The sequence below is a fragment of the Laetiporus sulphureus genome, assembly GCF_001632365.1.
Source record: "Laetiporus sulphureus 93-53 unplaced genomic scaffold LAESUscaffold_82, whole genome shotgun sequence".
Taxonomy (NCBI): domain Eukaryota; kingdom Fungi; phylum Basidiomycota; class Agaricomycetes; order Polyporales; family Laetiporaceae; genus Laetiporus; species Laetiporus sulphureus.
In genome coordinates, this window is record NW_024468591.1 from 42,305 (window position 1) to 63,356 (window position 21,052).

The window sequence follows — 21,052 nt, forward strand, 5'->3', positions numbered from 1 at the left end:
CCAGACCAAGGAATGCTTGCACTTGCTTTACCTTGGTGGGCACTGGCCACTTGAGCATGCCGTCGACCTTCTCTGAGTCCATCTGTATTGACCCCTTTGAGATTATGAGTTCGAGAAACTTGACAAAAGTGGTCGCAAAGTGACACTTTTCTGGTTTCACGAACAGGTCATTGTCTCGGAGTTGTTGTAGAACCTTTTTAGTCAGACAGTCGTGTTCCTCCTGGTTATCTGTAAAGATGATGATGTCATCTATATAGACTGCCACCTTTCCAGTGCGAATGAGATCACCTAAGACATCGTTCATCATAGCCTGGAAAGTGCTAGGAGCATTACAGAATCTGAAGTACATGACAGTAGGTTCAAATAATCCTCTATGGGTAATGAACGCTGCCTTTTCCTTATCTCCCTTTCGAAGGCGTACATTGTTGTACCCCCATCTCAGGTCTAGGGTGGTAAATATACTGGCCCTAGAGATTCCGTCAATGAGGTCATTGATTCACGGAAGTGGGAATTTGTTCTTCTTGGTGACACTGTTTAATGCCCTGTAGTCTTGGACAAGTCTAAGAGAGCCATCCTTCTTTTTTACAAAAAGTACTGAAGCAGCGTAAGGGGATTTAGATGGTTGAATGTAGCCTTTGGCTTGTTCGCTGTCAATCCATTCGTCGAGCGAGTTCTTCTCTCGTAAAGACATAGGGTATACTTTTGCCGGTCTCGGGATTGCCACGTCTGGGACAAGATCAATTGCGTGATCGTAGGGCTTACGCGTCGGCATTCTTTCTGAGCTCTTCTTCAAGAACACATCTTCAAATTGATGAAATTCTGGAGGGATGAACTTGGACCAATATTCTTTGTCCTGTGTCTCTTCTGTCGGCTGTTCTACCAAATGCTCCTTTACCTTCTTGCTTATGCCTAGGATGTCGTGCACCATGTTATGAAGATCCTGGTCTTGCAAGTCTATCCAGTTCATGAAGTTATCTTCCTGATCCCACCCATCATCCATGTGTACGTCGGGGGGAATTGCTTCATCTTCGAGCCGAGGTTGCGATAGAAGGTTGACTTCTTCTTTGCATACTTTGACTCGTTGCTTCCTCGTGTGTCTGCATCTTGAGAACGTGACCTCTCTATGTTCCCAGTCAACTCAGGAGTTATGTTCTTGTAAGAACTTCATGCTGAGGATCATTGACATGCATCCAAGGTTTGTGACGAGCAAACTCTCGGTTGATCGGTGCCCCCCGATTAAGATGCTTGTGACTACACGATGAGTAATTGCGCCATCTTTGTTGAGGCTGGCGTCTGCGTTGAGGATTCAGATTTCATGGTTTAGAGGTATCATCTTAAACCCGTGCTTCTCAGCGAATCTTTGGTCGATATAGCAAGAGAATGCTCCAGAATCCAATAGTGCCATCATCTGGATTTCTCGTGATACGAATCCTATCGGCAATTCGATCGAATGTTTAGAAAAACCCGCGGATGCAATATATAGATGATCGCTAGGTACATTCGTTCTCACGGTACTAATACAATTGTCCTGAAGTGTGACACCAGACTCGTCTACACTTCGTACTGAAAATTCTCTGAGAAATCATCTATCTCGACGATTCTTGCATTGGTGTCCTTGACCGTAGATGTCGATGCCATTGATGCTGTGTCCGAGCTCTTCGCCTTGTCTTTGCCTTTGCTGGACGGTGGTGTAGTCGACGTTGTGCTCATCCCACGAAGTGCAGCAATTGCTTGTTCCAGTGCTGCAATTTGAGCTGATGAGCCCGCGCTACTTTCTTCTTCCACCTGTCGCACGTTCGTCACCTTGCCCTTCCCTTTTCCTTGCCCTTGCTTTGGGGTGGATCGTGTCTGAAACCGCTTGCCCTTGTATTCTGGCTTGGGGAAGGGGCACCGCTTTCCTCGTTCATAGGCGTGCTTTCTGCAGAACAAACATAGTTTGTTTGCCAGCCATCTGTCCTGTTCCGGGGATAGTTCATGTGCGATTCGTGCGCTTGTGTCCATTTCATTAGGATCCTTGGGAGCGGTCGCCCTGGTCATTGCGGTCTGTCCTATAGACTTGTTGCCTGGGATTTGTTGGAGATGTTTGATTTCGATCTCCAAGCAGAACTCGAGATAGTCCATCCAGGTGGTTGGAATCTTCGAGGGGTCTAGAGTCTCCATTACTGACATGACCGTTTGAATGTGGGTCGACCGTTGTTCCCTGATTTTGATGATTACGTCTTCGTCAGAGTATCCTGATTCGGGGGCGTAAGCCCTGAAATTTTCTGCGAAGGCGATCATTGTCTTGTGGTGATTTGCACAGTGTGCATCTAGCAAAGATTGTGCCGTGCACTTGGGGTCAAGCATCTTGTATGCCATTTTCAGTTTCCTGGTGTATTCTGCCCATGTACCAACGTCTTGTCCGGAGGCGAGCTTGATTGCGTACTCTTTCATGTATAGAGCAGCTCCGCCTTCCAGATGAGCGTTGGCTTGCCGAATTTTGTCCTTGTCATCTGTGAAATGGTTATAATCGAGCCAGATGAGCAGGTTCATGAACCAAGTTTCAAAGTTTTCCGACGACTTCCTTCCCAAATACTTGGGAGGATCGAGGAGCTTAATTCGGCGAGGCGATTGACTGGATTGGCCAGCCGGTTGTTGGATACCTGTGGAGGGCACATTGATGATGGCATTGTTGAGTCGGGACTCTAAGCCAATGATGTAGGTGGTGGTCTTCTCCTGTGCCTCCTTCAGGGTGACCATGTTGCCGTAAAGGGCGTCCATCTGACCCTTTACTTCATCTTTGTAATCTTCAAAGTCCTTGCAGATTGCTTGAGCTTTGAGCGTCAGACTGTTATTTGACTTGATGAGCTGTTCGTTGTTGGCAGAGAGGGTGCCAATCTGGGCTCTTGCGGTCCTTAGTTGGTCTCGCGTTTCCACCACCATTATTTCGACGTGGATGCGGGCCAAGATCTCTTCTTCCAATGAGGCTACCGTGCGCTCATGCCGTTCATCCATTTTTTGACGTAATGCTTCGTACGAGCTTACAACATCGCGCATGATGAACGCTCGCACCATATTCATTGTCAATTCTTTTACATCTCTTGGAATGGTATCAGGTGCGGTGGTGTCTGCGGCCTCCTCGATTGTTGCGTAAGGGATCCCCTGTCATTCCCAAGTCTGAGGTGTGGTGAATTCTGGCAGGGTGGTGGGCGATGGGTTTCTGACTACTCCCGATGCCTTGGGTGTGCTGCTGTTGTGGGGTTCTTCCACAGGGGCAGCTGGTCCTGCTTCAGATGATGTGGAGGGGGCGTTACTCCTCCATGGGTCAGAAGATTCACTTGCAGTATGTCCTTCTGGAAATGTAACACTGCCAAGATCATACTGAGACATTGGGATCGATGTTGAGGAGAGGGGAAATGATGAGTTCGAAATGGTAGCTTTTTACTAGAGTTGGTTATCGGCTCCCAGTAAGCGTGCTAGTTCGATGATATGGTTTCTCCGTGCTGTGGCTTCTTCGAGCCTTGCTGGGCGAGGATGTCTTTATTCTGGAAAGTCTCTGTACCAGTTTGTCCAGAAGAGTTCTTCGTCTTCTTGATACAACCGAGCAAGACGTTCCCAGTAAGCATTTTTTATCCACTCGCGAACTGGATCGATTATCTCGATGTCTGTTTCAATGAGTCAAAAAGGTGTGTGCAGGGTGACTCGACGTTCGATGTCAACCGGATAATGATAAAGCGGGATGGATCGCTCTGATAGTAGGGGTTGATAGATGAAGTACCCCGTGCACACCAGATGATGATAGAGGTCGGTGATGTAGTGGTCGACCACGTAGTTTCTGAATACAAAACTGACTTGATACCAGGGCATGAAACTGCTGATACGGTAGTACAAAAATATTACTGGTCCTAGTAAGGCCAGTAGCACGACTCCTTCTCGAACCTCACAATGTCTCTTCCTACGCGCTCCTGCTCCTTGTTGATACCTCTGAACAAAATCTTTCCTAGTCTCACGCAGAGCTCGATAGCGATGCGCCTATCGATGAATGTAAAGTCGTCGCCTCGTCCAATCCTCTCGTTTAAAGCTCCTAGGTGTCACAGAATGTGATCGCGGCACTGAATTTGTGCTTCCGTGAACTTAGCCGTGATGTGGGGCTGCTGTAAGACTTTGTAACGCTGAATAGTGGCGTATACAGTTGGCGCAATGTTCTCGGGAAGTGTGCCTTTGGGATTCTTGTGGATCCCTCGAGGGTGATAGTTCTGGGAGAGTGCGAATGCGAGTACGGCAGTGGCGTCATCGTTAGACCACCAATAAGGTTTGTAGATGGGTACTGAGGGGTCAGATGCGTCTTTGGGAATTGCTTCAGCCCATGAGCTGACCTTAGAGCGAAGCTTCTGAAGGTTTGAGTGGTAGTCGTCAGGCTTGGCTCGGAGTAGGTTGCTCGCCGTTAGACGAAGAGTGCGATGAGGATCGCGTTGGTAAGGATGGTAGCATCCGTTGGGCGGAACGATACCGTTGTGTACTTGTGGTGCTTTACCGGTCGATGCAGCACTGTTCCTTTTGAAGGAAGGGAGTGGCTTAGGCAGTAGAGGTGAAGTGGAATGGTATGAAGGAAGTGGTGTGGATCTCTGGGCGAAAATGTGCAGTTACCAGTGTTAGACACTTGGTAGGGGCGTAAAAGGTCAGTCTTATTCTAATGTCATGGCACACCGATGACAAAGATAGACAACCAAAATAGGGTCCCCTTGAGGGCCCCCCTGGCTAAGAGCCTACAGCGACAAGCTGTGGCAGTACGACGTGCCCACTGACGAGGCCTAGTAGCTGGTCACCGAGCAAGACTTACTGGTGAGGCTAGAGGTGCTATCACACAAGTGAGGATGTGATAAAATGTATAGCACACTGAGAGTGTCTGGTAAGACCCCTCTGTGATGGTAGTGGTGGACGAAGGAGAATAAGACTGAGGTCTCCTCCTCGTCTCGCTGGTCCTTATATACATGATTGCTATGCTACTGTACAGTACTACCTAAGCGAGTCCCACGCTATCCTACTGGTCAGTGCTACAATCGTACGACATGTCCCAATTATCCTGATTGGCTGTCTAATAATAACCCACAGAGACGGAGCTCCTTTTGAGCACGCAATATGGCGTCATGGCGATTGCAACATATGACGCCATGCTGAGGAGTTCGGTGTCACATGATAATGCTGAGAGAGATCCAAGGTCATGTGACTGGATGCCTCGTTATCTTATCTCATTAGGTCACGTGACTTCTTGTGCGACGAGAAATGATGAAAAATGATATGCTCCTTAATAGCATTTGTTCCTATAATGACTTTGTCAGGTAAAATTGTGACAAACTCACTGCCTAGGTGCTTCGACATCATGAAGTCATGCACTTCTCGAGCCCAGTCTGGTATACCAGTTGCAATTCTTTGTATCGTATTGCTGGCCTCCTTGTCATCATCCACAAGCTCATCAATCTCCTCCATAAGCTCATCAACATCCGATGCAACCTCAGACTCCCCGATGTCAGAGCTGAGCTGGGTACGAGAGGGCAGGAGTCCATGGAGATGAAAACACGGCTGTTTAATTGTTGCAATTGGTGGCACATCATTTTGCTGGTGCTTTGAACTCACTGAGGATGTCAGTCCTGCACCACCAGCAGTGGTGGCTTGCCTAGTGCTGATGTCGCTGGTGCCAGATGTGTTCACTGTGACTACCCCAAGTGAGTGTACAGGCTGTGATTGAGGTTGTGGTACGCCCTCGAATGGTGCATCTGCATGTGGAGTTGAAGCATCTGTTGCAACTGTGCATGTGTCGGGCTTCGTTTTAGCCAAGAATCGAGTAAAAGACAGGATAATATGGTCATGGAAAGCATCCACTTCGCATTGAAACCAAGAATGAGATGATGCATCTTGTGTCTTGTCAGACTGTAAACTATACATAGAGGGTCAACATGCTAGCAGAATACACATTTGTGAAACGTGTTTGAACCTTCTCGAGGAGGAGCCCCAACTATCAGAGCTGTGGATGTCCCTGTCTGCTGTCATAGCAATTCCAAGAGAGGCTGGATGGCCTCAATAAGTTTATCATGCATGCTAGATATGTAATTAGTGGAAGTGGTTGGGGGGCAGAAATACATTGCTTACAGCCAAACACCCTGGAGTCCGTCTTCTATCTGAGGCAGCAGTATGTTTTCTTCGACATAATCGGTATCCATTTCATCCTTGTGAAGCCAGGTAGACAACAACAGAAATTTTCGCGATCACGACGACTCACTTGGATTTCTTGAGGGAGGCGACAGACAATCCTTCTGCGAAACATTGGAATGTGGAACGTGAGCGTGGGACGTGAACAGGCACGTGACCGCGATTTGAAACGCAGCACCACACATCCGTGCAGTTCCGTTGCTCTCAGTCTCCGCTTCATCTGGCTGCGTCTCAAATCAGCAGTGAGCACCCACACCACTAGAGCAGTGGCTGCATCTCAAATTGGCAGTGGGCACCCACACCACTGCAGCAGTGGCTGCATCTCAAATAGGCAGTGGGCACTCCGTCAAAGATCCCATCAGACCGGTCCTAAACTGGAGGCCTTGAATTACCTGCAGATTCGCTACGGGTGCCTCTTCTCTCTCACTTCTGCTCCACCTCCTAGGCTTTCTTTGCACATGCACCTTAGTGTAATAATGTAGCAGCTAATGGACTCAACGTAGTGTAGACTTGTGTAGACTTAGCATGGACGTTAGCGTGGACGTTAGCCGTGGACATTAGCTTGGACGTTAGCGTAGACTTGTGGTATAATGACCATTCATGACTTCTGACAACTGCATCACGACCGTGTTATGACCCATCTCGAATCAGAGAGAAAGGATGGATACAAAAATGAGGAATCATCGGTGCAGGGAGCGCTACTCACATCGGTCGCTGAACGGGTCATGTCACCCAGCATAGGCGAAGTCTCTACAGCGAAGGAGGAGGGAGCGAGACTCATATCGGTCACGTAATGGGTCGCATCACTCAGCATAGGTGAGGTCTCTGCGGTGAACCTACGATGGATGTGAACGCGAACGTGAACGCTTCAGTCAAGAACGTCGTCGGCACAGGGAATGGTCGTTGAATGGGCCGAGCATACGCGAAGTCTGCGAATGTCAGATGCGAAGGCTTCAGTCGAAAGTGGAAACAGGATGCTGACAACGTCGCCTAAGGTTCGCACCTTTCACCATCTGATGGTATGTCCGTCCTTCTGTCAGTGATGCAGGTTTTGTTCAGAGTGTCATGGAGGTCGCCATCCAATACTGCTAATCCGCTGCTATCCAGCACCATCCAGAGTCGTCGGGACCCACTAAACGTCAAAGGATGTTTCCCGAGTTTTCCATGCCATTTAGCCGAGCAGCTTATTGTCTGTTCTCGGTGCCCCCCTTCGACCCAGAGTCGCTATTCAAAATTGAGCTAGTGTGATGATTTTGATGGTACATCTGTCCTCCCGCCTGTATCTAGCTGAACAACTTATTGCATATTTTCAGTGCCCTTGCCCAGAGCCACCATCCAGAGTTGTTGGTGTCATCTGCTGATGCACCCTTTCCATGATGGGCAGTGTACGTGAGTTAAGGTGTTCATTTTGATGGTACGTCCATCCTTCCGCCGGTTTCACTAGATAGGTGCTTATTGTCTATTAGGAGCGTCCCGAATGTCATCAACGCAACCGCCTTCCAACGCCGCCATCCAGCATCACCCAGAGTCGTCGGGATCTGCTAATATTTGCACTGTCCAACTGAGCACCTTATTGTCGTCCCCCCTGAGCTGTCTCCATGCCATCACCACCATCCAGAACTGTTGATGTCATCCGCTGATGCATCTTTTCCACGAGCTGGGCTTTCATTGTGCACATAAACTCACAGCACAGTGTTACACTTCGTTCGCTCTCATCCGCGTTCGCATTCAGTTTGCAAGCTCGTGGCCATTAGATCAGAAGACTCTGGTATGACGACGCCTGGACCAGAGGTTTAGTTGCATACGGTCCACTACTGCTCACAAGTGCCTTCCTTGACCTTGCTTATTGTCGCCAATAGGTGCCCACTGAGCAGGTTGACGTGACACCAGTGACAATAAAATTTGATTCTTGGGTCAATGTCACCGTATAAGTTCACTGCCCCTGTCAGCTATCGTACGCTAACAGTTTTGGTACGAGTTTAGGAGCAGACATTTTTCGGTGAAATAAATACATCATTGAATCAAGATCCTGATATAGTGGTGAGCTAAATGTTCCAATTGCGTATCAGAGTTCAGATGCCACTACAGATCACCGAGGCGCTCTCAGATGGAGATCACAGTTCAGAAGATGAAGAAAATGTTCAAGATATGCTTGTAGCTGAGGGTGTCACATTTGTTCCAGAATTGGTATTTTCTAATCCTGCTACTGCTCAACTATGGGCTGCATCGCTTGCCAAAGCATTGTCTTCTAGTCCAAGTGCAGTCGCTGGACTGACGGATATGCAGGTAAGCCTGAATATACATCTTTATTGGTTTCATCTAATATGCTCAGTATGGCAACAGGATGGAGCTGACGAAGGCCACTGTGTGGAGACCACCATGCATAATGGAAATCGGAGTCAGTACCCCAAGCTGGCATTGCAGACGTCTCAAGCAAGTCCCACAGTTCCTTCTTCGGCACCCCCTCTGCACCTGCAATGATCTGTCGAGGACACACCTCTGTCACGACTAATGCAAGCTATGTCTATTGCTGTGGCTAATGGGGTCAAAGAAGGAGTGAAGCAAGCGATTGATACCATAAGCGATAATTCTGGACATGCATTCTCCGCCACCAGAAAGGCACATAATGATGCCAGCCAGTCCATCAGGATGAAGTGCGACGATGAAGAGTATGATGGGGATGAAGAAGAGCAGGATGGAGGGGGTATACAACGCAAACAATCCATAAATCGTCGAGGGCCGAGGGGTAAGGGAACAAATTTATTCCATGTGAGTCATAAGGAATGAGGCGTTCTCGATATTCACCGTGTTTGATACCAGGCCCACTTTCAACAGTACCTGTGAGCCAAGGGAGTGTTATCAATCAGCAATGACATTCTGCCTTCTTCCACACCCTCTTCTGCAGTAGACGTGTTCATGGATGGGTCGGGCGATGGACCGGATATCAGTCAGCCATTGATTGATTGGAATAGTGAGCTGAGTTCTCGCTGGAACAAGGAGATGATTCTCCTTTTATGCCGAGAATTCTTACAGCGAGTCAAATCGAGCACCGAATTACCTCTTGTCTTCAACCACGATCTGATGTCGGAAACACAACTGATGCAATCCTGCATCATCAAGTTAAGATGCACACATGCTCAGGTCCATAGCATCAGATCGGTTGATGCAAGAAAGAGAAGAACAGATGACGTCGTGGCCTCACGTCGCAATATGCGGCATCAAAGCATAAGCCCACCCAGCTGTGTCAAGGCTGAGACTGACTCGAGAGCAACAGCTCCTGGTGCGGTGAGCACAGATTATCAACATGAAGAAAGATAGTGCTCCTCATCTGTGGAGTGCTATCGAGGATATTCTGGAGCAGCTGGAGGCTGCTGGCATGAGTTCTGATCAGACCGACGAAGAAAGCAGTGGTGATCTCAAGGTCGTATGCAAGGTCACATTACCATGGCACCATAGTACACTCAATGCCTTGCTCGCCAACATCGATATGTATCATGCCTTGACGCATAGCCTGAGGAGGGGGAATCGTGCTTTACCTCGTAACGCTGAGATTGATCCATCAACTCTTAAGTCTACGCGTCGCTGCGTTCGTGGACTCCTGAAATAATTTTACGACCTGCAGTGGCTGGCTTCACTCTCAAAAGTCGAACGACGCAAAGTCGACTATACCACTGATGTGGAAATTCCTCAGCTGGTACGATTCTCCTTCACATTGATGGTTTCAGTAGGTCTTTTACTAAGTAAAGAAACCCCAGGATCCTTGTCAAAGCACTAGGACTCACACCATGAAACCGTGAATGACGGAGAGTTGACTAAGTGTTTATTGGGGACAGAGATGTAGGAGGATTCTTTGACCCAGATGCTCTGTATTAGATATAGTACGAGAAACAATTGTGTGAAATCGCTGTTGCTTACGTGCTAACGAGCAGTCGCTCTGTGAGCCACTCCCTTCTTGAATGGCAGCGCTGATGATTTATTGTTATGTCAGCATCTTACATCAGCAGGTCGTTCTCCCAGCCTGAAATGGCAATGAATCACCACTTCTCTCACAACTGCTTCTCTCACGACCACAACCGCAGCTGCAGCCATATACTCAACCACAGAAATTATGACAAGCAAGGTAGGTTTTGTTCTGTAGGGGCCGGAGTAAAAACTAACATAGTGTAGGGTTGCGTTCACAACCCATTCCTTGATTTGGAAGTGGACGTTGATGATGGGGAAGAGATGAGTGAAGACGATGAGGCTCAAGAGGCTGAAGATGACGAGGCTCAAGAGGCTGAAGACGATGTGGCTCAAGACGACAAGGCTGAAGATGATGAGGTTGAAGTAGGTGAGTAGTTAGTTGCCTCATCCAGTGATTGTTTTTAACCATTTCATGGTCATTTTTCAAGGCGAGGCAGCAGGGGACGATATCGCAATGCATCTCTTATATTCAGTGATGGCTCGTGAGGACGATGAGGATGATGACGACGTGGTGGAATTGGCACATCAATATCAGGAAAGGGCTCATAGGGGTAGGGAGAGTGCAAGTCACGATCATGCTGTGGAGGCCGAAGAACATCCTCCTTTGCCCAATGAGCACTGCCGTGGGATCTGGATGCTTCGTACCAAGGTAAGTTTCATGCTGTCCTGGGGATTGGTTATTGATGCATTTTCTAAAGTGGAACTCGGCTCTCACTGTTCTGATCATGCTATACCAGTCATTGGCAGATCAAGATGAAGATCAGAATGCCATCGATGAGCCACGGAGTCATTCCGTGTACTTCATCTTTGTCTCAGAGAATTGGTCCTGCATCGATGAGGCCGATAGAATCTATGTCGAAGCTAAGAGCATGCATGACAATTTGAAGATTTCTTCCACGGTATCCCATCTGATCCTTGGTACGCCAGCAATGTTCATGCCATCCGATGAATGAACGAGTCTTTTTTGAATTGCACCTGGTATCGAGACGGGTAGCTGGGTTCACATTCGATGTGGACATTACTCCAGTGATCTCGCGTACGTCGAGGAAGTGAAGGAAGAATGCGTCATTGTATAGCTTCTGCTGCACATATCATATTCAAAGCATCGTGCAAAGCATCCTGCACTGAGGTGTTCCCCATGCGTGTTCAACCCTGTCCTCGCTGCTGTGGTCTATGGTTCTCATACTGTTCAGGAGCAGATGCCTGGTCAAGATAATGAAATGAAGATGTACATGTTCAAGAAGAAATTATTCAAAGACGGACCTCTCTGTGTGTCATGCAAGGTGGAACAGCTGAGGTTACTCGACAAAATCGCACCATTTATCTGTCTGCATTGGATCTCGCCTATGTCCATTGCACAAATTATGCAGCGGGTTTACTTCACCAGCCTTGCAATCAATGATCACGTTCGTGTCACTGAGGGGGAGCTGCAAGGCATCGAAGAAATCATACAGAGCATCACAGATGAGTCCGTTGAAGTAGCGTACGGTCCCAGTCAATCTCAGGTTGCTACCGTGGCCGTTCAGCAGCTCAGAAGGGTCTATAAACAGGGCGATTTGTTAGACATCGTTGACGGTGTGAACAGAGGTATGAGGGGCTTCATCATGTCTGCGGGCGACGAGACGCTGCTGATATACGATGATCGTGAATGACGTGAGGTGAGTCCGCAGTGCGAGCGAGATGAAACATTGATGAATCATGTTTTCCAGGTTGCGGTGCAGGATACCGAAGTGAGAATGTCCAGTTGGGTGCTCCAATACAATTGGTTGCCACAACACTCAGTCGAAGCAAGCGGCGACAGTTCTCGTCGACAGCCAGCTGTTCATTTGTTGTCAAAGGCCCATAGAAAGAATCGTGCAACATATCAGCATTTTGTATTGAAGCGTGCAATGATCAGCTGGGGACAATACAAAGCGCACAAAGGGTTCATCAAAGATGAATACAACGACGCATATCAAATGGAGCTGGATGCTCCGAGGGGTGTCGTAGTGTGGCTGAAGCCCAGCGAGTTCAGATATTTGAGGTTCGGGCTAGCCAGAATGCTCCTCATCTCAATATTCACGACCATTTCATTGCAGCGATCAACAAGATACTCTGCCATTGGGTTATGCAACATCCAGCATTCCGTCATCATCTGGCATTCCATCAGCTAGTCAGGACACGTCAATGACATCAGCCACATCAACCACGTGAGCTCCTCTCAGTTCTGCTACACCGCCTTGGGTACCGGACACTTCGGATGATTAATCTAATAAACCTCTGGCTGCTGCATGGGACCCATCATCAAGGGACCCATCGTCAACTGGGGACAATCCAATGGACCAATATGCTGCACTCACTTTATGTAAGCTAAATAATTTCTTGTGCTTATATTCGAGTCTCACTGACTCTCAACCTCAGATCCACAGGACAATGCATTGTTTCTTTTTCACCTGCGGGTGCAGCAAATGTTGCCAATTTTGAAGCGACTTACGCTCATGATCTGCAACACGAAAGGCACATCTCCTGAAGCCCAATGGGAGCAAGGACAATATGAGGATGAAGGGGTCACTGTCTGTCTCGAAGAGCCGATTGAGAGCAATACCGATTGCATACGTGTCAAAGCCTATGGGCGAAGGAAGTGAGCTGAGATTCTGGCTGTACCGGCAAAATTTTTGAAAGCGCGCCATGTTTCTGCAGGTGTTGAAGACAGTGTTGGTAATCACAGGTGCCAATATAGGCACCGTAGCTCTCGTTTCAGTGGAGGTCGATGGGCTCCTTGAGCTGATGCCATTTCATGATGCATTATCGGATGAGCTGCCGAAGATAATGGTTGAGAAGGAGCATTTGATTTACGCATTTGTGTAGTATGTACATACATTTTTCGCAGACCAATTGAGCATGAGGGAAGACTGTCTAGTGCATGGATGAGGATTACGAATGGCTGGTCGATCTTCATCTTTTTTTCACAGCCATGCTCAGTATTCTTACCTGCCAGTCGGCTTCAGCGACTACAATTTCATGCACCAAGGTGATGTGTGCATATCCGTTGGGCTGGAACTTCCCATACCTGCAGGTGTATGCCCTCCAAGATCAGCTGGACCAGACTACAATGGCACTTCTGCCTATCGATTGATTTCCGGCAAAACATGTGATAGAACTAAAGGAGCATGAAGGACGAACCCGTTGAAGAACCGTCTTCGAAACTGTCTTTGAATGGTATGTCCTGCACTATTTGATACTGCGTGATCTAATACGGACTTCGTTCAGCTGAGCCAGTGGAGGGCAAGATCATACACCAGATGGTAGGTAGCGATGGAGTCACCTGGCAGTTCATATTTCAAGCCCCTGTGGTACAATTCACATACTTCAAAAGTGTGAGCAGTTGTCTCGTGATCGCGGAAGATGATCGCTCATTCAGTCCATCCTTGTTCGCTTGTCTGATAACATGATCTGGCAATCTAGTGATGAGGGATACACATGGCAACAGATTGTCCCAGATGAATGCTTCACTGCTTTCTACCTTCGAACGATCGTGCCTACTTGATCACCCCTGCAGAGCGTTATTGACACCGGACAGACGCGCAAAGCGACAGATGCTATGAAGCTGTGAAACAACTTTGGCTTGGCGATCCTGCACTTTCAATTGACCAAATCGGATGTTGTGTTTCTACCCAGCATCGCAGGAACTGTACACAGATTTATTGCGCAATTCACGATATCTTCACTGTCTACGTCGCCAGATTGGTGCTGTCTATTGAAGCCTATTTACGTCACTTAGCTTATCCCTTATGGGCTGGAATCATTAGCAGAGTTAGAATCATCAACAAAATGATGAGGGTCGACAGAATGATGACTCAACTTGTTACCCGCAGATATTCATCGCTCATCAAGTCCTTCAAATCATCGTGCTCTAGAATACCCTCACAGTACTCATGAAAGGGCTTAAAATTCTTCGGATCAATGACCTGTGAGTGTTTGCTCATTTCAGCGTATAGTGAATAGATGGTAGATTCACTCACTTGGCAGCCACTCGGTGCACCCATATAACAGCCCAAGGTTTTGAGATCCATATCGCCGCTTGGAAGGCAATGGAAGGTGATCTCTCATATAGCATTCCAATCTTTAGCATTTTCATACACCTTGATCAGCATCTCTCGACAGAGAGGGCGTGATTTCTTGAACATGGTGCCGTGTCCATTTGAGACATCTGGTGGAATTGGCTTGGAGACTCCCATGGCCCTGGTGAACCTGTCTGACAGATCCTCAACACTGACGGGGATGTGATGTTGTGTATCTGCGCTATCGAGGTGAATGCATTTGACAGAACCACGTGAGGGCTCAGTTTCAATCACCCATTTTTGCTGAGACATGTCCTGTATTTCTCTCATTACTGATGGAGCCTGTGGGATGTGGGACAGGGTCAATGTCAAAAAATAGCTATATGGAACGTGGACCATACCCCATGTAATGGAGTTTCTGATTTGCGCTCCGTTAATGACCGTTCCACCCGCGGTTTCTTGCGAGAATCTACTGTAAAATCGTCCGCTGCTCACCGCTTTCTCGTAGATGGTCCTGTGGAGGCCTTGATGATAGAGCCAGTAGAGCCAGTGCTGACTGTGTCTGCAGCCTGCGAAGCATGCTTGACGAGACTTGAGTACTGCGGAACATACATTCCATGTACGTACCTCACTTACTTCATCAAGGAGAGCCCGTATATAATCTGCTTTTAGCCTCTGTCGTTCACCTGCAATAACTCTGCTGCCAGTTGGGACAACAAGAAGTCCATGCATGGAACATAACTCTTGCAAGGTTGCTATGTTGAATCGTTGGAGGGACGCCGAACCTAGCTGATGGCGGCGAAAAATTCATTCTGCGGAATCCGGAGTGCATGCCATCATGCACGTCCAGTGACATTCATAACAAGGATAGGCCTATATCATTGACATATCACCCACTTAAGCCTGGAATGCAGACATCCGCTAGATGCACCTGGAGCTCACAGACTCACCAATGGAGCTGTCCAGGGATGAGCTTGGGCATCAGGTCTATTGTTTGATGCTGGACAATTGAGTGTTCAAGGTTGCCGATTGTCTATGTCACCTAATTGTCGGACAAGGGCTTATTGTCTGTTTTGTCGAAGATTCTATTAAATTCTGCAACCCTCATAACCTTATAGTCTTCCACAGCGTTGGTCGCATAATCACATAATCGCATAGCTGCACATGCATCCTGTCAGGCCACAGCACCGCATTCAGCATCAATATCTCCCGCATACTATGTGTGTCCTTTTTTCTCCTGAAAGGCTATTTCCACTTTGTCCATCTCCTGGCTGACGTGTTTTTGCTCCAGAGGCAATTTCTCCCACTGCCACCATGGCTGTTCTCCTCAGTTCCATGAAAATAATCCCCAACGCCATGGCTGTACTCCTCAGTTCCACGGAAATGATCCTCAAGCCCAATGGAGAAGTGACATGAATTGGTCGTGATGGCTACAACTTGCGCGAAGTGCTGCACTGGAAAGATTCAATCTATAACATTGTACAGGTGCGTACATTGTTGTCATAATCACTCTATGAACATGCAATTTGGAAATTGACTATCCAACAGAGTACAATTCACAAGCTTGCAGACACACATTTGCAGATGCAGCTACCATTTTCAAGGCAAGACATCAGTGAGCTCCAAGTTGTCTATGCATCAGTTTGTGGTTTGCCAAGTGAATTCATGCATAGTAAATTAAGAACTCTATCCGCAGGCAGCAGAAGAATATCCATTTCTCACCAGATACGAAGGGAATTGGGCAAGTGCTGACCTCCTGCGTGTATATCTAAAGAACAAGTCAGCCACTTTGAAGAAGAAAGCAGCGGCGAGCTCTGAGTGAGACATGAGTTGGGCTCCGCTGTCTGGGTTGTTAGAATGTACCATGAAGATGGCTTTGGGTTGAGGGGTTAATTTCCAGTTTAGAATGCGGGCTGTCAGAGCAATGGAATTGAGCAATGGAATCTCATGCAAGGCTTTGCATCCCTTAGAGAAAGTGCGAGCGGGCAGTGGTATCGTGGACGTGGAATGGGTGCCATCTTTAGATTCGCATAGGTTGTTGGAGGCGGTGGAGCACTTGCTTCAGCCGCTGCTCGTTAGGACACGCTGTTGAGCTGATAGCGACAGTCGCACTTTCCCCCTTCACCTCGCACGTCTTCCCACTTTCATCGACCATCATCTCAATATGCATATGCGTGATTGCCAACTAGTGATCGTTGATGAAAATGAGAAGTTGACCGAGTAGGGATCACGCAGGAGAGTGATGCCATGATGAGCTGCTACATCCCCAGTGAGGCCAGATGGGTGAGCAGGCATCGAAACGACAGGCAGCTTTTTACAGCTCACGAATGACTATGTTTCAGAAATTCAAGATCCGGTTTGGGAACAAGTCGGCGACCGATATGAGCGTGCACTGCTTTGTGAATGGTCAGCTCATCACGAGGGAGTTGGTCAAGTCTTACAAGTCATGAAGCCTCAAGGGTATGTGCATCTGTGGGTGCACGGTCAGGCTATTCATGTTCTCAAATGTTACATACTTCCACTCAACAACGACACTCAACTATGTGCACGGCCTGCTCACCTCAGGGTTTGCTTCGTTGTACCATCCATGAGACTCGTCTCTGTCGCATGTATGATCACCAGAACTGTGGTTAGTGTCTTTCTCAATTTTCTTTGGCTATCCGATCTGACAATACTCTGTAGAGAAGAGTTCAAACGCATCACAGAAGGCTTATTGGACGCTCTTGACTTCACTCGAACTACTGGACTCAGCAGCCAGCATACGAGTTACGAGCAGGGTGGTGGCTGGGGCGTGCTGAGAGAGGCGGGACTTCTTCACCAGGTATGTTGCCCCTTCAAATCGTGGTGCTCCCTTCACCTACACCAAGGCGCAGCCACGAAGGCCTCTTGTTGGACTTCGAAGAAGCGATGACGCATGAATTCCCCATCCTGTCCTCCCTCTTCTCGATGCACCGCGATGATATGCCGAGTGAGCTGCTCCCGCTGAACGTGTACTACAACACGTCCACGCACTTCCTCTGGATTGGAGACAGAACAAGACAGCTGAATGGCGTGCATGTTGAGTACTTCCGCGGGATCAGGAACCAATCTGGATTAAGGTGGGGCCTAGCATGGCTGCAGATGAGCTCGTCCGGCTACTCGACAGTGAGTTGTCAAGCATGCATGAATGCTGACATGGTTGTTGATGGTTGTACGATGCTAGTCGGAGCCCAAACCGGAAAGCGGGCAAGGTTATGCTGATCACTTGCTATGGTGCGGCGAAGGTGAGCAGAATGCGCGAAAAGACAGCGCATATATTGACGGAGTATATGAAGATCGAGAGTCACTTAGCCGGCCACATCAATAGTGTGCAGCTATGCGGACATCCCGTTGCTTGGATCTGTGATCCCATGCTCGGCAAGTACGTTCCACGGTTTTTTTCACATGAACTTTGAACACCCGACTGACGTGACACACCACGTAGCACACTGACTTCCTCGAGCGGGCTCAAGACGTGCAATTTCGGCACGATCAACAGCGAGCTGACCACATGTATGCGAATCCACGCTGAGTGCAACTCGCACATGAACGGCGTGAGCTTCGAGTTCACCGGAGAGCTGAGCGAGGATGGGTTCAGTGTCACTGAGTGCCTGGGGGGTAGCATGGAGCTCACCAGGTGCATTGTGGTGCGATGTGTGCAGGGTGATGCACATTGACATTGTGTTCGGTCCAGTCGTTCTGCGATTCTCGCCTGAACTTTGAGCAATCATTGGGTAAGTCCAGTGGCAGTCCCCGAAAGGTCTGGATGTGTACACTGATCAAATAAACCAGATGTCGCATTCCTCATCTCAAATCACTACAACAGGAGGCGGGTCAGACGCAAGCGTGCGGACAGCGACGTGCTCTATGCTGAGCTCAGTGGTCGCAAGTTCTCATGAGAGCTTTCTGTGCATTGTTCGTGCTATTTCATCCATCCTGAAACATCACAGCGCATGGATACGAACAGCTGGCATGGACAGTACCAATGTAATCATGGATACCGGTACATCTAAAACATAATCTGATTTCTCTATTGATGGTCCCTACACCAGCTTGCAGCATGACGGCTATCGTCCTCTTCATCATGTAAGTTGGATTTTCAGAGCTGTCTTCGCGAGACTGATGCATACAAGTGTTGTCAAAGAAGGTAGAGTGCAGAACCTGCTCCAGGTGCCGTTCTAATATGTTCTTGTTCTTAAACAATGAAACCTAACATGGCTATCAGTGCAGGTTCGACTCTGTGGTTGGTCTATGATTTCTTCGAGCTTTATTTTTCTTTAAATTGGATGCGGTTTAGATGTGCGCACAGCAGTGGCTGCATCTCAAATAGGCAGTGGGCACCCATGCCACCGCAGCAGTGGCTGCATCTCAAATCGGCAGTGGGCACCCATGCCACTGCAGCAGTGGCTGCATCTCAAATCGGCAGTGGGCACCCATGCCACCGCAGCAGTGGCTGCATCTCAAATAGACAGTGGGCGCTCCATCAAAGATCCCATCAGACTGGCCCTAAACTGGAGGCCTTGAATTACCCGCAGATCTGCTACGGGCGCCTCTTCTCTCTCACTTCTGCTCCACCTCCTAGGCTTTCTTTGTGCACGCACCTTAGTGTAATAATGTAGCATCTAATGGACTCAACATAGTGTAGACTTGTGTAGACTTAGCGTGGACGTTAGCCGTGGACGTTAGCGTAGACTTGTTTAGAATGACCATTCATGACTATTGACAACTACATCACGATCGTGTTATGACCTGTCTCAAATTAGAGAGAAAGGATGGATACAAAAATGAGGAATCGTCAGCGCAGGGAGCACTACTCACGTCGGTCACTTAACGGGTCGCATCACCCAGCACAGGCGAAGTCTCTGCGGCGAAGGAGGAGGGAGGGAGTGAGACTCATATCGGTCACATAATGGGTCGATACACGGTGGAAGCCCGACAGCGATGCGCATCATCATGCTCCACCCATTTATCCCACGCATCATATGCAGCCTGCCCCTCAGCTGGTGCAACGCCCTCATCGACTGGATGCCCATACCAGCCCTACTTGAGATGCGCGAAATCGTGGGCACACTCGACAGTGTTAGCAACACCATTTATGCAGAGAAGAAGGCTGCAATGGATGGGCGCGCCACGAAGGGTGCACTTGCGGGCGCTGACCTTGGTCCGCTCATAAGCATCGTGCGTGCGTCCCTTCTCCGCCACTCACCATCCACACTGAACTCCCCAACCAGTGAAGGCAAGTTCGTCCTCCTCGGATGCCGACCGACTCACTGAGGTCGAGCTCCTCTGACAGATGAAGTGAGCACTGCCGCACCATGCCAGCGATGCCAGACTGACCGGCGCTTGGGCAGCATCTTTGAGGCATTCGAGACGACCACCGTCGCCATCGCGCGCGTCTTCTACATCCTCGCAACACACCCTGACACGCGAAACTGAAGCCTGCGTGCAAGCAGGTGAAAGCTGGTGAAAGCTGGTGAAGTGGAGAAGAAGGAGGTGCCTCAAACTGGGAAAGAGTACAGTGCGTACATTCAACCTCTGCTCCTTCACTATGGCTCATAAGCTCTGCAGACATTTGGTACAATAAATGGGCTGGTGGGGACCGTGAGGATAGTTATTCAAAGTATGTTTTGTTGCAAAGTCGTTCGTGACGGCTTTCCCTAACGCCTGCTTTCGTTCAGCAAGGTCAAGTCGCAGACGCGTTGCAACATCACGCGCGAACATGACGGGTGTGAAGTACTGTTGTCCCTTTTTTGTGTGGAGATGCTGTCTGTATGGCTGGGAATGCGAGTATCTGCATATGCTCATGGACCCATCGACCACACTGCCGGACATGTCGAAGGACTGCTTTGCATGCGACAAGTTCGCAGACTATCGAGATGATATGGGTGGTGTGGGTAGCTTTCAGAGGCAGAACCGCATGCTATATATTGGGCGGATCAAGGAGACGGGCACAGACATGGAGACGGAGGAGGTTGTGAGGAGGCATTTCAAGGAGTGGGGAGAGATTGAAAAAAGTGCGTCCATCTACATTGGCCCCTTCCTTCGGTACACTAACAATCATGTGCACCGACTTGATATTACAGTTCGAGTGCTGCAGTACCGCAGCATCACATTCGTGACGAACCTACGATGGATGCGAATGTGAACGCGAACGCTTCAGTCAAGAATGTCATCAGCACAGGGAACGGTCGTTGAATGGGTCGAGCATACGCGAAGTCTCTGCGAACGTCGGATGCGAAGGCTTCAGTCGAAAGCGGAAATGGGACGCTAACAATGTCGCCTAAGGTTCGCACCTTTCACCATCTTCATAGATGTTCACGATCATTTAGCACCGTTGGCTGCCAGAGTTCCATTCACCCTTTGGAGACGTGAAATGGATAGCGCCTGAAAGGAATCGTAGGGTGCGTAACAGATTTCTAGGAGTTGAGACATGCATGTTGACTGATCTTTCCTCCACACCTGCTTTCTAGCAGTTGTCGATGTTCGATCTCGTGCCTTCGCCTGCAACATATGACGAGGAATATGCGACCATACAGCTTTGCAGCACCAACAACAGCGATCCGGAGGAGCAAGACTGCGGACCATCACCGCGAATGCCTTCGAAGTCACCGCGGAAGCATTGACGAGGGAATTGGCATTGGAAACAGGCTGAAAGAGGACAGGCAAGAGGGACCCGAACCTCGGAAGAAGGCCGCTTTGGAGGTCACTGACGAATCGACGAATTCGGTGAAGAAGCGCAAATTTGTCGATAGAGATGGTGTATTGGCAAACATAAACATCAATGACGCCGCCCCACCATATCGACCTGTGGCTAAGGCGTGCTAATGTGCTCTCATAATTGTCAT

At 48.7% G+C, this 21,052-nt stretch overlaps 8 protein-coding genes across 8 annotated transcripts; 6 read left to right on the plus strand and 2 right to left on the minus strand.

Annotated features, from left to right (window-relative positions):
- Positions 1-2,202: 2,202 nt before the first annotated feature.
- Positions 2,203-2,739, minus strand: LAESUDRAFT_802743 (uncharacterized protein; the record flags this gene model as incomplete). The annotated part of the gene is made up of 1 exon (XM_040914007.1): positions 2,203-2,739. A coding segment is annotated over one exon (537 nt), but the record flags the coding sequence as incomplete, so codon positions are not given.
- A 5,496-nt stretch (positions 2,740-8,235) lies between these two features.
- On the plus strand, positions 8,236-8,667 carry LAESUDRAFT_718147 (uncharacterized protein; the record flags this gene model as incomplete). The annotated part of the gene is made up of 2 exons (XM_040907403.1): positions 8,236-8,472; positions 8,530-8,667. The coding sequence occupies 2 exons, from the start codon at positions 8,236-8,238 to the stop codon at positions 8,665-8,667; spliced, it is 375 nt and encodes a 124-aa protein (XP_040758158.1).
- A 1,627-nt stretch (positions 8,668-10,294) lies between these two features.
- Positions 10,295-13,264, plus strand: LAESUDRAFT_718148 (uncharacterized protein; the record flags this gene model as incomplete). The annotated part of the gene is made up of 13 exons (XM_040907404.1): positions 10,295-10,306; positions 10,354-10,516; positions 10,578-10,798; positions 10,848-11,048; positions 11,253-11,736; positions 11,859-11,949; positions 11,996-12,172; positions 12,228-12,338; positions 12,438-12,493; positions 12,550-12,701; positions 12,829-12,995; positions 13,101-13,164; positions 13,205-13,264. The coding sequence occupies 13 exons, from the start codon at positions 10,295-10,297 to the stop codon at positions 13,262-13,264; spliced, it is 1,959 nt and encodes a 652-aa protein (XP_040758159.1).
- A 721-nt stretch (positions 13,265-13,985) lies between these two features.
- LAESUDRAFT_718149 (uncharacterized protein) lies at positions 13,986-14,921 on the minus strand (the record flags this gene model as incomplete). Its single annotated transcript, XM_040907405.1, has 6 exons — positions 13,986-14,096; positions 14,151-14,231; positions 14,271-14,531; positions 14,586-14,658; positions 14,685-14,788; positions 14,826-14,921. The coding sequence occupies 6 exons, from the start codon at positions 14,919-14,921 to the stop codon at positions 13,986-13,988; spliced, it is 726 nt and encodes a 241-aa protein (XP_040758160.1).
- A 2,229-nt stretch (positions 14,922-17,150) lies between these two features.
- Positions 17,151-18,106, plus strand: LAESUDRAFT_739619 (uncharacterized protein; the record flags this gene model as incomplete). The annotated part of the gene is made up of 7 exons (XM_040911019.1): positions 17,151-17,246; positions 17,270-17,333; positions 17,412-17,452; positions 17,504-17,589; positions 17,653-17,854; positions 17,902-17,941; positions 18,000-18,106. The coding sequence occupies 7 exons, from the start codon at positions 17,151-17,153 to the stop codon at positions 18,104-18,106; spliced, it is 636 nt and encodes a 211-aa protein (XP_040758161.1).
- A 1,054-nt stretch (positions 18,107-19,160) lies between these two features.
- Positions 19,161-19,497, plus strand: LAESUDRAFT_764625 (uncharacterized protein; the record flags this gene model as incomplete). The annotated part of the gene is made up of 2 exons (XM_040913478.1): positions 19,161-19,389; positions 19,439-19,497. The coding sequence occupies 2 exons, from the start codon at positions 19,161-19,163 to the stop codon at positions 19,495-19,497; spliced, it is 288 nt and encodes a 95-aa protein (XP_040758162.1).
- A 167-nt stretch (positions 19,498-19,664) lies between these two features.
- On the plus strand, positions 19,665-20,352 carry LAESUDRAFT_666175 (uncharacterized protein; the record flags this gene model as incomplete). The annotated part of the gene is made up of 4 exons (XM_040905236.1): positions 19,665-19,725; positions 19,776-19,851; positions 19,890-20,221; positions 20,291-20,352. Coding segments are annotated over 4 exons (531 nt in total), but the record flags the coding sequence as incomplete, so codon positions are not given.
- Positions 20,353-20,480: 128 nt separating this feature from the next.
- Positions 20,481-21,032, plus strand: LAESUDRAFT_764627 (uncharacterized protein; the record flags this gene model as incomplete). Its single annotated transcript, XM_040913479.1, has 4 exons — positions 20,481-20,492; positions 20,537-20,608; positions 20,678-20,811; positions 20,855-21,032. The coding sequence occupies 4 exons, from the start codon at positions 20,481-20,483 to the stop codon at positions 21,030-21,032; spliced, it is 396 nt and encodes a 131-aa protein (XP_040758164.1).
- Between the last annotated feature and the right edge of the window lie 20 nt (positions 21,033-21,052).